The sequence below is a fragment of the Arvicola amphibius genome, chromosome 12 (assembly GCF_903992535.2).
Source record: "Arvicola amphibius chromosome 12, mArvAmp1.2, whole genome shotgun sequence".
Lineage (NCBI taxonomy): Eukaryota > Metazoa > Chordata > Mammalia > Rodentia > Cricetidae > Arvicola > Arvicola amphibius.
In genome coordinates, this window is record NC_052058.2 from 84,485,074 (window position 1) to 84,501,319 (window position 16,246).

The following is a 16,246-nucleotide window of genomic DNA, read 5'->3' on the forward strand; positions in this document are numbered from 1 at the left end:
GGCCCTTTCGAGCCATCTCTACAGAGCTCAGCAGCAGGACCACAGCACTCACTTCCTACAGCAGGCCTTGCTGAGGACAGTCCTGGGGCAAGGCCCGGGCATTTAAAGGGTAACCATCTCCTCCCACAATAGCACACATGCAGTGGGAGCAGGGCACGGCAGGGGACAAAAACGAACTGAATTTCACAGGCGCTGACAAAGCATCAGAATAGAATGCGGTAACCAGGAAACTATGTGCGGCTCTATTTTTACATTTGCAGTTTTGTTAGCGTAATGGCTTCCTTATGTGTATACCACATTGTTAGGCTAATGATCTCCATCCACCTAGCCAGGCGCTCCTTCCTAATTATGACCCCATGAGCTGGGAAGAGGACTTTTGCTTTTCATGTCTGCTGCAGGCTAACACTAGGAACCCTTGGACTTGCTTACCCTTACCAGTCGGATCTGAAAATGGTCCTCCAGATCTCAGGTTAGGGGATCCATGTGTGGGGAGGCAAGAAGCCTTGAACTCTAGAGGTGGGCTTCACACAGAACAATGGGAAGCTCCAGTCTCCCCCAAGGTACTAAGGGAAGGGGATCAAGGTTCATGGCGCTGCCTGTGTTGTGGTCCTTGCTGGTTGTCATGGTGACAGACACACTGAGCTCTTTGATGGGATGGATGGGGAGAGAGTTAGGATATGCCTTCTTTGTGAGGGGCCCTAGGCTTTACTGAGCTTGGAGAAGATAGGGAGGAGAGGAAGAAAGGCAACCATAAGTTTCTGTTCTGTTTTGCCCTTTTGCTTCTGAACTCACTCTGGACGTGTCGTGAGTCTCTCACTCGTGCGTTCTCTACTCAGTCAGCAAGCGCCCAATGAGCATTTGCTCTGTGCCAAACACTCCTGGCACTGCAGAAGGGGGGCTCTGATCTGCTCTCGAGGAGCTCACAGTATAGAGGTGACTCTGCAAACCCTTTCAGAGTAGTTGTTGGTGTCCCTGAAGTCCCACCCAGTGTCCTGCCCATACCTGTTGACAAAGCAGTTGACTTATCAGTTACGCATGGAGCAGGCTGCAGTAGACCCCACTTCACATGGGACAGTGGGCTCATTGCTACTTCTTCTTCTTTTCTTTTTCCTTTTTCTTTTGTTTTTGTTTTCGTTTTTGAGACAGGGTTTCACTGTGTAGCCTTGGCTGTCCCAGAACTCACTATGTAGACCAGGCCAGCCTCAAACTCAGAGATCCGCCTGCTTCTGCCTCCTAAGTGCTGGGATTAAAGGTATGCACCATCATCTCCAGGCTATTTCCTTGTTTTAATACTAATTTAAATCAGATTTAATACTAATTTTAATGAGATTTTAATACTAATATGTAAGAAATAGGAGGCTTTCCTTTAGGCTCAGACTGTTGGTGAATTCCCTGTTTGATGAGCAAGGAATCCAGAGTGAGCAGTCTGTTGCCCATGCCTCCCCTATGAGCCAGGTTTCCTCTCCCAACTGAGTAGAAGCCACCAGGCTTTCTCTCCTCTTCTCATAAGCATGGGGGAGGTGCAGGGTCCTAGAAGGGAGAGAGAAAGAGAATGCCAAAGAGTTCTTTCTGCCTGGAACAGAGTCCAAACGAACACTTTATAATCTTTATATAGCAAGAAGAAATTTTCCCATGATGTCTTGCCACCATGCTGGGGTGTTGGGAGTAGCCTTTATGTGTGCCAAAGACTGTCCACAGCCAGCTGTTCCTTCTGCTTTGGTCCTGAGGGCAAGAGTCTAAGGCTCTAGTCCACAGGTGCTTTTGTGTGTTCCCTGACTATCCCAGGGTCCCCCTGGCTCTTCCAGGGACAACTTGGCATTGAGCCCATCTGCTCACACTCAGCGCCTGCTCTCTCTGCAAGGTCGTCATCAGATCTTAATTTGAATAGGCAAGGAAACCAGGGCTGACTCTGCCACATGGCCACATGTGTGAGTGACGCTGTGTACAGGACTAGAAAGGGTTGCCTCGAGGTTTACATGGATTCCTTAATTACTTCCACTTTGTGGCACGTTTGAATGAGTGCTAAGTGGACACACACTGAAGGGTTCTTCTCATAGAAACACATGTCACTGGGGAACCAGCCAGAGCCTCCTTCCGGCCTCCTTCTCATATGAGGGTTGATAAACACATAGACCAGGAGAGGACTGTGCAGTTGGCCTCCTGCTGGGAGAGTTGTCTTTTCCCTTGGTGAGCAGACTCTGTCTTTAAGCCACAAGTTCATGTCTCATGGACCGGAGCACAGAGTGGTCATTCTAAGAAAGGCGGCATATCTGTTAGGACTTCGTCTGGGTAAGAGTGAGGTGTGAGGGCTGTGCTCTCGGGGAGAGCTTGAAGAGATTGCTCTGAGCTCATGGCTGCAGCACAGAGGCGAGAGCAAGCATCAAAGAACACAGTGAGTAAAAGCTCCAGTAGACCTTGTAGTTCTGTCGACCGTGGCCGCATTCCCCGGAGGAGGGATCAGCCTTAGGCTCATGATTGATGTTGAGTCAGCAGATGGACTTAAACTAGCACCATTGCCCCCAATTTCCCAAATGCTAAGACAGCAAGTGATAAAGATGGCCACGATTTATCGAAGCCTACTATGTGCAAGCACATACTAGGTGCTCCTTATACAAAGTCCTTTGTGAACACAGTGTGGCTCTTCAACAACGGTCTTACTCCTGTTAGAAAGGAAAAGCCTCAGGCTCTGAGAGGCTCTGAAGCCTGTCTGAAGACTCGCAGAGCCAGGCTGTGTCAGGATTTGAGTCCTGCTTGTCTGCAGCTCATGCCCTTCTCCTCTCATCCCCTTTCCTTTCCATCTGCCACCAGGACTCACTGTGGTAACTGCACATGGTCCAAGCTCAGCCCAATTGCTGTAGACTCCGGCCAAGTGGCAGGGAAGGAAAGGGGGTCACAGGGTCACCAAGCCACCTTGCCACCATCTCCTTCGATTCTAGCAGGCCCCGGGATGTCGCTGGAACGGCTGGCACTCTAGCCCATTTCATTTCATGCTGAGTTCACACTGCTGCGTTTCCTGTCCTCTGGGGACTTCTCAGCCAGGATAAGCCGGATGTCCCAGCCATCCGTGGAGAGAGACACGCAGACAATTGACCAGAAAACAGAGCAAGTATAGAGTGGATGCTATTTGTTGTACTGCAGGGCTGTGTCCCTCTAATGGGGCAGAGGAGGCTGCAGTGTGGCTCAAGCTCAGAAGGAGCCTTTTTACATAAACACAACAGCCATCTGGGACCAAGTAGGCTTCCAAGAGTTGGGGTAGGAGGGTATAACACTTGTAGCAGCAGCTGAGACTTATTGTGGCTTTCTGTAAAGCAGGCATTGTTATAAGCATATTTAATCCTTCCAACAACTGCACGAGGGCTGGCGCCTGGCTCCACAGCTTGCCTCTCAGCTCCCCACTCTGGTTGCACAGCATGGGAGAAGATACCAAATCTATCTGTGCCTCTGTTACCTTGGTTGTAATAATAATAGAGATACTTTTTGCAGCTGGGCATGGTGGCTCACACCTGTACTTTCAGGAAGATTGGGAGTTCAAGGTCATCCTTGCCTAAAGAGTGAGTTCAAGGCCAGTGGGGGCTATAGGAGACCATGTTTTTAAAAACAGTTTTAAATAAATGAATGAATTAATAAATAAACTTTCCCCTAGGGGTTTGTGGGAATTAAGTGCTTCCACAGGAAAAGTTTGTAGAAGAGAGCCTGATGCATAGCTATTATTTAATATATGCTCATATAAAATACATTTGTTATCAAGAAAACTGTCCTCATCACCCCACCTTACGGATGGGGAAATTGTGGCACAGAGCAGTTAAATGATTCATCCAACTTGGTCCATTCAGGATTTGAACTCAGGCATCCCGTCTTTGGTGGCCACACCCTTAGCCATGCATGCTATGACCTCGGTGAAGAAGATGTGTCAAGCCCAGAGAGGGGGCAGTGCCTGAGGGAGAAACAGCGGGATGTCTAATATAACCATGCCAGGCTCTGTGAGGGACCCAAAGGAAGAGGCTGGGGGAGGGAGGTCATCTGAGGTATTCTGCCAGAAGGGACTGAAATAGAAAGAGAGGGATCTGGATACTGCCGCCTTGGAGCGGGGAGTGGGGAGCGAGAAGACTGAGTGACTCCTCCTGACGGCATTTGGCTGGCAATGAGATTTATCTCCAAAGTAAACTGATCCCAGTAGGAACAGTGTTAGCAAATACCAAGAACTGCAGAGGCTGGGCAGCCGGAAGTCCCCTTTGCCACAGTTGCCCTGGGCCAGACCCGCCCCACAGTCCGCCTCCTGCAGGTGTGTGAGTGGCTCTGCTTAGCATTTGTCACTTGGAGTTTTCCAACTACAACGCATAGGGTTGAGAGTGCCTGGTTTCCCTGTTTTCTGCTGCACTAAGGAAACCAAAGCCTCAGCCTGCCTAACTCCAGAAGGAATTTGTGTTCAACATCAATCTTTTAATTAAACACTTACTGTGTGCCAGGTACATTTTAGAAGTTTGAGCAAAGTGGGCAAAAGCTTCTAGCCTGTGCTACATATTGAGACCCTGTCTCAAAAAAACAAAACCAGAAGGTATAGGCAGGGTTTACGATGCTTTTGGGAGCTGCTCGGCACAGAGCCTGGGCAGCTGCACAGGTTCCGCGGCGCATCCCGGAGATGTTTCAGCTCTGGCTTTGTGTCCTGTCCCAGAGATGAGGGGCAGAGCTCTAGCCTCATGACACCCTGGAAACAACAAGCAACAGCAGAGCCACAGTTAGGGTTACAGTCGATCAGGGCGGAGAAGCGGAGCCGTCAGGAGTGGAAGCAGTTACCAGAGAGCGATGAATGCATGCACGCTTGTGCTCAGCCCTCCCTCCAGCTACCTATACAGTCCAGGATCTCCTGCCCACAATGAAGGTGGGTCTTCCCATACCCCGTGGGTATGTCCAGAGGCCTGTCTCCCAGGGGATTCTAGGCTTTTGTCAGGTTAACACCACCACAAGTAGTCTAGGGCCATCCCCTTCATCTGGAGTCCTTGTTCCTGGAAAGATGAACAGAGAGCAGATGAATTAGCGACAGACTTTCATCTGTGCTGTTCCTGGGGATGACACCCCTGTCCTTATCCCGGATCCTGTCTATCTTGGACTTGCCTTCATCCTGATGGCTGTAGGGAGATTCACTCTCTAACGGCAGACAACTGCTTCAGCTTCCCCCCCCCCCCCCACACACACACACAAACTCCAGACCTTTGTTTAGCTACTGTGGGCCAGTGGTCCATGGGGAAGGCCTGACCAGAAGAGATGGCCTGATTCTTGGGAATCTCCCCAGACTGGCTTCTGTCTTGCCCAGAGAAGGCTGCCCAGCCTCCTTAGTATCTTTCTGTGATCTTTCTGGAAAGCCCAGTACCTCACAGAAACCATATCCCACATGAGCCCTTTGGCAAGAGGATTAGAGTCCCTGGCTCTGCTCCCTTTAGGCTTGCTACTCAGCAGACTCATACAGATGGAGCTCAAGGGCAGGTACCTTCCGCGCATAAGGTAGCATACACAAGAGCCGGGATGGTAGGCTCTGTCTTCCATCCTATGTGTGGCCCTGAGCAGACAGGAGTCCCAGACTTCAGAGAAAACTAAGGTGGGGCCAGTGAGTTCCAGGTCACTCATCCCAGAGCAGGAAAATCCCTGGGACAGGGAAGACAATCAAGAAATACCTGGCTATACCTTCTTTTGTTTTGTTTTTGAGACAGGGTCTCAATATGTAGCACTGGCAGCCAGAAACTTGCTATGTAGATAGACCAGGCTGTCCTGGAACTCAAAGAGACCTGCCTGCCTTTGCCTCCCAAGTGTTGGAATTAAAGACATGAGCCACCACACCAGGCTGTGCTTTTTTTAAGGATCCCACTGCCAGTGAGGGTAGAACTAGGAAATAAGGGTGTTCTGCAGGGTGAAAGAGCTAAGGGAACTTCCAAGAAGAACTCATGGGACCGAAGCAGGGAATGTGGAGCCTGAGTCTCCAAACTAAACCGGTCCAGCCAGGAGCAGGACATCCATGGTGAGCTCACTGCATCCTTCCTGCTGCAGAGGTTGGGTTCATGCAGAGGAGGCAGGAGGAAGTGCTGAAGCGGCAAGCTCCTGCGGATAAAGCAGGCTCTGAGAAGGTGAATTGCTCAAAGCTCCACCCACTGCTCCGGGAACTATTTCTAGGATTTGCAGAGCTATTTTTCTGTGCCAAGTAATTGCCAGTGATACCGGTTAAAAATAATCGAAATATGAATTCATGGCAGCCCTCTGTTGAATGCTGTGTCTTATTGAGAAACTTAGCAAAAACTCTAATAAAGCACGGAGGTGTCAGTGGGCCAGTGAGAGCAGCCACAGAGTGGGAGTGGCTTCTCTCTGGGCAGTGCTTGCCCAGGTGGCTCTATCCTGTTAAGGTGGGTTATGGTTTCTGTATGCGTACAGTTATCTTTAACAGTTTGAAGCTCCAGAACCTCCTTAAGAAACCAATGGACATTATATCTCCAAGGCAAATGGCTACCATCTGGACATGTGGCTGATATTCGGTGACTCGGTCTACTGACCTCCTAAATCTGGTCTGTGGATACAGATCGCAAAGTTATTTTTTTGTGGTAGGATGTCATCAAATGGGTTGGCAAGACAACCTCAGCTGTGGCCTTGTATTTTTCCCTCTGTTTGGGGGGTTTGTTTGGCCTTCACTGAGGCAATAGGGTTTATTACAAATAGGTCAGTTAGTCCATGAGGGAAAATATTGCGTAAGATTATCTCTAAGGTACCGTGCAACCTTGTGGTTCAGCGCTGTGAGACTCTGCCTGGAGTATCTGCTTTGATTCTGGGTTAGACCATTAAAAAAAGATACATGCTCCCACAAGTAGTTTGACTGTTTCTACTGAATATATTCTCTCTCTCTCTCTCTCTCTCTCTCTCTCTCTCCCTCTCTCTCTCTCTCCCTCCCCCCCTCCTCTTTCTCCACTCTCCTCTCCCTTTGCTTGCCTGGAGTTTCCTATCTCATGCCCATAGTTGCCATGACAACCAATCTAGGCTGGTCTTGGTCTGTGGACCATGTAATCTAGGTGGTACAGAGCTCATCTGAGACTCAGTGTGCAAGGATCATGGTAGCTGGGGCGGGGGACAGTTGCCACAGTGATGTGTAGGACACAAACATGTGGAAACACATGGACTTCTAGTTGACCAGAGAAGCAAGGGGATGTGATTTCAAATGAGTACAATTTCAGACAGCGTGCCCTAGATTAGGTATTTCTCCCTACTTTTCCCTTCGGGTTTCCTCAGAGCAGAGAAAGTGGAGATTCCATACCCTCTCACCCTACCTAATTTACAGGACCAGTAAAGGTGCAGAGAAAACAGGAATCTAATGCCATGAAGCAAGTCCAAAAGAGAATGCAGAACCCTCGAGATGAGAGATTAGAGTAAACCCTAATCTCAAATTTGTGGGTCTGTTTGGGCCACTGGGATTGAGGAGGACAGAGTTGATGGAGCTGAGACAAGAGACTGGCTGTACTGTATGCCACTTCCTCTGTCCATGGGATGGTCCCCCACAACAGAATTGTATTCGATCTCTCCTTATCTCAGATACCCACAATATGGTCCTGAGAAAGTTTCTTACTCCATAAAATGAAGTTTTATGATGAGACTCCCTGACTCACAGGGTTTATGAAATAAGGTACTATATAATGTTTGTAAGAGGGCCCCGGTACCTGGTTCCTGTAGGATCTGCTGCCCTCGGTTCAGCAAGCCTCGGTTTGTCATCACCATCCGCCTTATGCAGGAGGCTTTCAATTCATTGTTGGTGGAAGAGGATCTGGCCCTGTGATCCAAGTAAGCAGAATATGACTACAGAGCCCTCAACTGCAATCAGAAGGCAGGAAAGGCTCAAAGTTCTGTGAGGCAGTCCAGGAGGGCTGAGCAAGGAGGCCTTGCAAGATGCACTGAACCTGAATGCATACAGAGAAAGACCAGGCAAAGCAAGGTACAGGGGTGGAGTTAGATGTGGACAGAGACAAGTAGAGGGGCAGTAGAGGGCACGGTTGCCAGGAGACGAGGCCAGAGCTGTGTAGAGCTTGTGTATTGGTCAGCACAGGCCTGTGTGGCAGCTAGGCCCCAGAAATTGGGGTGGTCCTTCCTGAAAGGCCACCCAGACCACCAAGTTAGAGAACTCTTGGGGATCACAGAGCTGTAGCTATGAGGGGAGGAGGGCCTCCGTGCCTGCTCAGGAGGTGTCCTGAGCCCACACCTCCACTTCCTGGACAGCCCTCTGAGAACCAGCCACCAGGAAGAAAGGCCCCACGCTCAGGCATGAGACCCAGAACACCTGACAAGAACAAGCAACAGCAGCCCAGCCCTGAGTTAGATTCTGCTAAGACCCGGGGTCCCTAAGGAGCCTGTGGCTGGAGGAGGGGCCTGCCCTTCCACACCAGATCTGGAGCAGGCTCTCTTGAACAGCCCTCAGCCTCTGTTACCTCAGGTTCTACAGACCTCTGGAAGAGGGCCAATGCCTCCTGAAACTTAAGGAGATGTCTAGCTGTCTTTAGGTCCTGTCACTTTGTGTGACGAGAAATGACTTGGTTTTCTTCTCCAATGCACCGCCATATCCTGTCAGAGGAGGGGAAGGCCATGCTGCTGGGAGTTCTAAGGAAAGTGTGCACGGCTTAGGGTTGATCCACATTTCTGTCCTCTTGGGATTGGGGCAGGGGTAGAGTGGGGGTTGACTAAGGTCTAGAACCCTGGTTCTGTTACCAGCTTTCAGCTTGCCGAGCCTCATTTTCCTTAGTAGGCAGGGAGTACAGGAGTCCAAGAGGACTTCCTGTAGGCACAAGCATGCTGGGTATTGTGCGACCTCACTGTGTCCGTTATTAACTTGTCCTATGCACACAGGAGTAAATGGTAGACTCTGGTCCTAGTTTCGTGTTAATACATGTGCCAGACAGACTGGGCTGTGAGAACACCTCAGACATGCTTGCCTCTTCTGCTCCGAAGTGCGGCAAAGCTCCCCTGTACCTCTGAATACAACAGAAGTTTGGGGGCATGAAGTAGTTTCATAGCTAGATGTTCCAAGGTCATTCCCTGAAGATATGGAGTTTCCTGTGAACGGGACAAGGACAGGGTCAGTGGCCTCCTCATGTCCTGGGGCTACAGAGATGTGAGAAAAGATGTTGCCGGGCTGCTCTCCCAGCGGCCTGGCTTCCACTCCACACTCCAGCTGTGCTGTCTCTCACCACAGGGTACTGAGAGGTCACCCCTGTTTACAGGCCCCACACATCTGTTCTGAGTCACGCATTCATTCATTTAATCAGTCGTCATTCACCAAATATTCCTGAGAGCCCACTATGCGCACAGGACTTTGATGGCCTTTGAGGACAAGTTCAACCAAAAAATGGATTCTTGAGAAACACGAATAAATGAATGATGGCCGAGATGTTAGGAAATCATGACAGAGGCTGCGGTGAACTGTGGGGAGAGTCGGGGTGCCATCCTTAAAGGAGCAGCATTCTCCTTCACAAGGGGGTGAGGGGAGCTGCAATCTCAGCATTCAGAAAACATTAAAACATGAGAAGATTAAGTTCAGCGCTACCCTGGCGAGAACTTAATTTAACAACAACACAACAACAACAAAAGAAAGCCTGTGGGGGTACACAACAAACAGGCAGATCTCTGAGTTCAAGGCCAGCCTGGCCTACAGAGCGAGTTCCAGGACAGCCAGGACTACACAGAGAAACCCTGTGTCTTGAAAAACAAAAACCAAACAAACCAAAACCAAAACAAAGAAAAATAGAGAAATTCCCATGCAAAAGTTGTACGGGCCAAAAACCTTGGGGGAAGTAGCCTTGATCCCTTTCTCTCCCACAGACCCACATTTAGCCAAAGAGCGAGTTCTAACGGCTCCAGTGTGTACCATGGCTGACCATTTCTCATGGCCACCATCTTCCCACTGGATTCACCGCTTTAGCCAATGACCCCAAAAGTGCGCCCCCACCTAAGACTCATAGGGATCTTTCCCCAGGGGAAGGAAGGTCTCTCCCTGATCTGCCAGTGTGATTCCAAGTAACCAGTCCCTTATATGAGGACCACAAGGCCCTCCGCGCCCCTTACATCTCTCATCCACTTTCTGCAGCTTCTCTTCTGTTTTCCCTCTCCAAACTTTTATCTTCCTCATTGTCTTCAAATACACCAGGAATTTTTATTTCCATTTTTTCCCCTTCACATTTTTTTAGTGTTTATTTTGTCTATGGGAGCTCAGAGGACAACTTTCAGGAGACAGCTCTGCCATGTAGGTTCTGGGAATGGAACCAAGGTTGTCAAGCCAGTGGCAAGTTTGCTTAGCCACTGAGCTGTCTTGCTGGCCCTTCCTTAGTGCTTTCAAGTAGCCGTCATCTCTAGCTAATTTGCTATCTTTCCCGTTTGAATATAAACTCCACAAGGACACGCGTGATTTATTTTGTGTTCTGCTAAATCCCCCAGTGTCTATCCTGGCTGACCTGACCCATTATGAGCAATGGGGGGGGGGGAGCTTTCTAGAGACTTCGTGTTTAAATATCAGCTATTTCCACAGCCTCTAGCATGGCCTTGCCCAAATCCTGAAGTCCCCACTGAGGGGTAGAGTGACATAGGGAAAGGACTTGGTAGAATGAAGTGGGGGGCAACAGATAGTGGACATTCTACAGAGAGAGATGGGGATGTCAGAATCTTTTCGGGGAAGTGGCAAGAAGGCTCATCACAGGAGGATGAGCCCAGAAAGCCTTAAAGAAAGAACACTTTGGGGTTGAAGGCAGCCCCAGCACTAGCTCAGGATGGGTAGGCTAGCCTTTCAGTCACATGGTTGTGTCTCTAGTCCTTGTTCCCCGGATCCTGACTGTGGGCACAGAAATAAGAGTGATGCCCCCCAAACTCTGTCCTGTGCTATGTGGGGAGCAAAGTGTGGACTCCTCTGCCCACTTCTCTCTCCCACACAGTCCCTTCTCCCAAGGTTACCTTTCAAGGTCATCAGGGCAGGAACAGTCTAGCTCTCATATCTGCCTTCATCTCTCTTCTTCTGCCTTTCCTCCAGCTCTGCGAATACTACCCAACCAGGCAGAGCCTCGGACCACCACCCCTCACCCTGGGTTACATCATTTCCAGTCATGGGGGTGTGAGAACGTGAAGTCCTGCAGCATGTCTTTCCCTGGCCCAGTGCCTACATCTTCATCCCTCAAATTGCCTCAAGATATTAGTCAACAAATATGGTCAAATTACACAACCTATTTCCAGTACAGAAACTGGCAGAAGTGGGGTTTCGTGCTTGTTTTAGGAGATCGAGCAACTGAAGATATAAATGATTCCTAACCGGCCTCTTTCCCCCACCTCTCCAGTAGGAACTGACAGGATCCAGACCTCACAGAAGGTTGCTGACATCATCAGCACCCTCCGTCTGCCCAGCCCACTGTCTCCCTCATCTTGCCATCCCTTGATGTTGACTGGTCTCTAAGCAATGAACCACTTGAGCCCCGGCATTTTTGCAGGGTAGTGAAGGAGGAAATGGCTGAGTAGGAGGGGCTCAGGGTTGATCTTGGGGATGGTATGACATGGCAGAACTCCCTCTTTTCAGGAATCACTGTGGGAAAGGCTCTGTACATATCTGCTTTATCGACGGATGCCAGAATGGCTGTTGCCACGGCAGCAGAGCAGAGCATTCTCACTACAGAAGAGGATGGTTGGACTCAGGGGATGGGAAAAGAATAAAAAAGAGTGAGACAGAGGTAGAGGTGGTATTAGAGAGCCCTGGGTATTCCAAGATGCCAAGCTCGTGTTTAGAGGGAACACCACCTGGCCATGGCAAGACCCTTTAAAGATGGGAGGAGGACTGGCAGTGAGTTAATTCATGACATCGTGCGTAGATAGTATTTTACATCTCAGAAACCGACAGGTGATGTGCTGTGTGGGAGGGAGAGGGTAGGAAGGGGCGGTGCCTCTCTTCTGATAAGAAGAGGTTTTAGCCAAAATTCGAAGGAGCAATCTTTCTTTTATCTGCTCTGTCTTCTTCTAAAGAGAAGCAGAATTTCAGGGGCTGTTTATTGAAGGAGGAAAAGGACTTGAGATTTGGGAAATAAGCTGTCCCGTGAGAGAAGGCACAGAGGAACAAAGAGGATACAGAGAAGAGGAAGAACTAAGCTAACACACCAAATATCAAATGAGGGAATGAGACAACCATGTCGGAAGGAAGGTCAGGTCCCGGGGGCAGTAGGCATCCGGAGCAAAGGAAATGCAGGTGAACAGAACAACACATGGACTAGGGTTTCATGAAATGCTGAAGGCTGTACTACAGATACTACACCAGAGATGAGGCTCAGGGTAAGCCAGGCATTTTGGCTGTGGCAGTAGACATCAGTAGATGGACATAGTATTGTTCAATTTTGTTAGCTAAGACAGAGATGAATTTATACACAGGGAAAAAATATCAACAACCACCGAGAACTTGGTAAATCAGTCCACAGGTATCCTTTTCCAGATTGCAATTTTTAGAGAAGGTAACATTCCCATGTGTTCAAATCTGGGAAATCTTGATTAAATCACAGAATGACAGATGGATGAGAAGGAGGACTTTAAAAACGGCATGTCTACAACCTAAGCACTCAGAGGGCTGAGGCAGGAGGATCTCAAGTTCCAGCTGTTTGTGACACTATTACAAGTAGTCTGTGGGACCAGAGACGCTCTTTCTCTTGCTTGAACTAGGAGCTTATTCCAGGTAGAAGCTCGAGTATTTGTGTGTCCTGTGGCCAGCCTCTATGCCTGGTCCTGTTCTACAGGGATGCTACTCAACAGTCCTTTGGCCAGCTTCAAATTGCTTGTTTCCTGCATGAACTCACAGTCTTGACTCTACCTCTGAGCTTCCAAAGATCTGGACTTAGGGCCTCTGAGCACTGGCTGCCTGGCCAATCTCTGCACCCAGCTCTCTTCCCTCGCTCCTTGGAGGCAGTGCCTCTTGTCATCCCTGTCATTAGAACGCACACCCATGCCTGCCTTCCTGAGATAAACACGTGAGACACTTCATTTTCACAGGGACGAAGTTATTTCCCCAAGTCCTGAGTTGTCTGCCTTGTATTCCCTGGAGGCCAGGATTTCCATCTTTCTTTGGATCTCTAAGGCCAGCTGAAAGTCCACTGCCCTTGTCAAACACGTCTCTGCCCAGTAACCTCCGTACTCACCACTGTGCTAGACATGGTCTCTCTGTTCCAGTCCCTGTCCTAGAAAGACTCTCAATCCAGCGCTGGGATGGAGAAAGTTATCCTGGGATGGAGGAGAGTATCCTGGGCTCTGGTGTCCAGCATACAGGCTTCAGAGCCCTTTAACCATTAACACCTCCTCTGGGCGAGTTTGGCACTTTGGAGAGCTACGCTGATGGGATGGATATATTCAGGATCTTTTTCATTGGTTCTGTCTCTGCCAAAGGATGGATGCTAAGTCTCTTCAGAGTCCTTAGGTTTCCAAAGCCCTGTTACTTATGAAGCTAGTGCTATAAACCCCCATAGGAGCGACAGACAGCAAGAGAGCTTCAGTGACTTTGACAAGGTCATGTGATCAAGTGGAATGGGAATTCAGATTCCTGCTCTAAGGGTTAGCCCCTTCCTTTTACGTCCCAGGCCCTCTTCTCTGTCAACCCTGGGACCTGTTTGAACCACCCTGTCTTGTACTGTGTCCCTTACCTTCTGGGCTTACCTCAGGGCAAACTGTATCCTACAGGACTGAAGGTAGCAAGAGAGTTTCCTTGGGGGAAACCAAAGGTGGTGTGTGGGAACTTCCCTCAGGTCTACTGGTTTCTACCCCAGACCCTATAGGGCAACTTTTTTCTCCTGTGTCCACAGTTACCCTTTCTCAGTACCTTCACCTGTACCTCTAATCCTCCATGAACAGATACATTTTCCCAGATGCAGTAGGAAACCATATACCCCATCTCTATGCAGAAAGCAAGAAGAAAAACTGGTGGGATCTTTTCTGTGCCCCCAGGGCTCAGCTCACAGACACCTCCCCCTCCCGAGCCAGAAATAGACACACTCTCTTCCCTCCCTCCCTCCCCTTGCTCACACGCCACCCCTCCTCCTGTTTGCTCCCCGCCTTCCCCCTCCCCTTCTTCGCCGGGAGCTGCAGCCTGCAGTCTCTCCACGGGCTGGAAGGAGGAGTGTAGTGAGGGCGCTGCCCGGGAGTGCGCGGCCCTCGCACAAATCGGGCCACCCGGGGACCTAGACGAGATCCCAGCATCACAGCACGTCCCCGCTTCGATGGAGCCTCCGGGCTCCCATCCTTCCTTTGACTGATTTACATTTTTTAATTTATATTCCCCCTGCCCCGCCCCTTTTCCTTCGATCCCGCCCCCATCGCCCGCTATTTCCTCGCCTTTTCCTCTTCCCGGGCTTCCTTCCCTGTCCTTTCCTGCATTTCTTTCCCCTTCGCCCTCCGCTCGCCCCCTTGCTCCCTCCCCTTCCTCTCCCCTTCCTCCGCGGTTTCTTCCGTCTGCCCCCCCTCCGCCCCCTCCTCTCGCTCCCGCCTCCTTCCCCCGCCCCGTGCCTGCAGACGCGCGGATCGTCCATGCGCTCCTGGCAGGCAGAATGCTGGGCAGCAGCGTCAAGAGCGTGCAGCCCGAGGTGGAGCTGAGCGGCGGCAGCGGCAGCGGCGGCGACGAGGGCGCGGACGAGCCTCGGGGAGCCAGCAGAAAGGCGGCCACGGCGGACGGCAGAGGCATGCTGCCCAAGCGCGCCAAGGCGGCGGCGGGCGGCAGTGGCAGTATGGCCAAGGCCAGTGCAGCGGAGCTGAAGGTCTTCAAGTCCGGCAGCGTGGACAGCCGTGTCCCCGGAGGGCCGCCGGCCTCCAACCTGCGCAAACAGAAGTCGCTCACCAACCTCTCGTTTCTCACGGACTCCGAGAAAAAGCTGCAGCTGTATGAACCAGAGTGGAGCGATGATATGGCCAAGGCACCCAAAGGTTTGGGCAAATTGGGGCCCAAGGGCCGAGAGGCTCCTCTAATGTCCAAGACACTATCCAAATCAGAGCATTCGCTCTTCCAGCCCAAAGGAGGCCCTGCGGGCGGCGCCAAGACCCCACTGGCTCCACTAGCGCCCAGCCTAGGCAAACCCAGCCGGATTCCTCGCGGACCCTATGCGGAGGTCAAACCTCTCAGCAAGGCGCCTGAGGCAGCCGTGAGCGACGATGGCAAATCGGATGATGAGCTGCTTTCCAGCAAGGCTAAGGCGCAAAAGAGCTCAGGGACCGTGCCCTCAGCCAAGGGCCAGGAGGAGCGGGCCTTCCTCAAGGTGGACCCCGAGCTCGTGGTGACCGTGCTGGGCGACCTGGAGCAGCTGCTCTTCAGCCAGATGCTGGGTAAGTCTGGCTGCCCCGCCCCACCCCGCCCCTGGTTTTCTCGGGCCCGCTCCTTGCAAGGAGAGGTGGGGAAAACGAAGCTTCTTTCCTTTCCCCTTTACACTGACCACTGGCCAGGTTCGGAGAGGTATTCTTGCCCAGCTGTGCAGAGCTGGCCTACCTCCAGCTGTGTCTGGCTAATGCATGTCTTAAAGATGTCGCTGATAGGAGCCTGGGCTCTGCTGTGGCCTGTCGGAGGTGAGGGTGGACAATGGGGGCAGGAGGACTTAGGTTCTCAGAAACCATTAACTCCCCTGAATTTTGAAGTCCAGAGTCCTAATATGGCAAACCACAGTGAGGTTAGTAGAGTCACTGGCTGAGGAGTGGTCTGCGCTGGATAATACAGCATCCAGAATTGCTAGGAGAGCATTGGTAAGGGCCCAGATCTAGAGCACAGATGTACGGAGAGCAGATGTGAGGTCCAGTTGGTCCTTGGAGCAGAGCTGAGGCTTGACTTCCTCTGTGGATCCCGGGTGGGAGCTTGAATCGGATTTCCCGGGTGTGGGGGACCTGGCAACAAGAAGTGTCTGGGGCCAGGGAGGCGGGCGGGCAGCCAGCTGCGCGCATCTGGATGCGTCCTTTTCCTCAGCCCCAAGCAGCCACCACTCCCATCCCCCTAAGTGTTTTAGGGAAAGGTCTGGGCTTTTGCGCGGAGACTCCGGAGAAGCCTTTGCCCTTTGGCTAATGAAAGCCAAGCTGGCGGGAAGGGAGGAACAAAGCTTCCTCGGTAGAGGAAGCTGGAGAGCTGCTCCATTGTTCTCCAAGCCTGAACAGTCCGAGCAAAAAGCCCGGAGCCAGCCCGGGAACCGTGCTTTCTTTCTGTAGAGCCCCTGTCCTCAAACAGGGATACACGGAGGATGTGCCTGACGAG

The 16,246-nt window shown here is 51.1% G+C and overlaps 1 protein-coding gene across 7 annotated transcripts in view; it reads left to right on the top strand.

Moving 5' to 3' along the window:
• Nav1 (neuron navigator 1) overlaps positions 1-16,246 on the top strand; it is a 244,968-nt gene that overhangs the window by 84,106 nt on the left and 144,616 nt on the right. For all 7 annotated transcript variants that reach the window (XM_038349076.1, XM_038349078.1, XM_038349080.1 and 4 more), the window contains exon 4: positions 14,533-15,336. In XM_038349076.1, the coding sequence (XP_038205004.1) occupies positions 14,533-15,336 (804 nt within the window). The remainder of the gene's footprint in view (positions 1-14,532; positions 15,337-16,246) is intronic.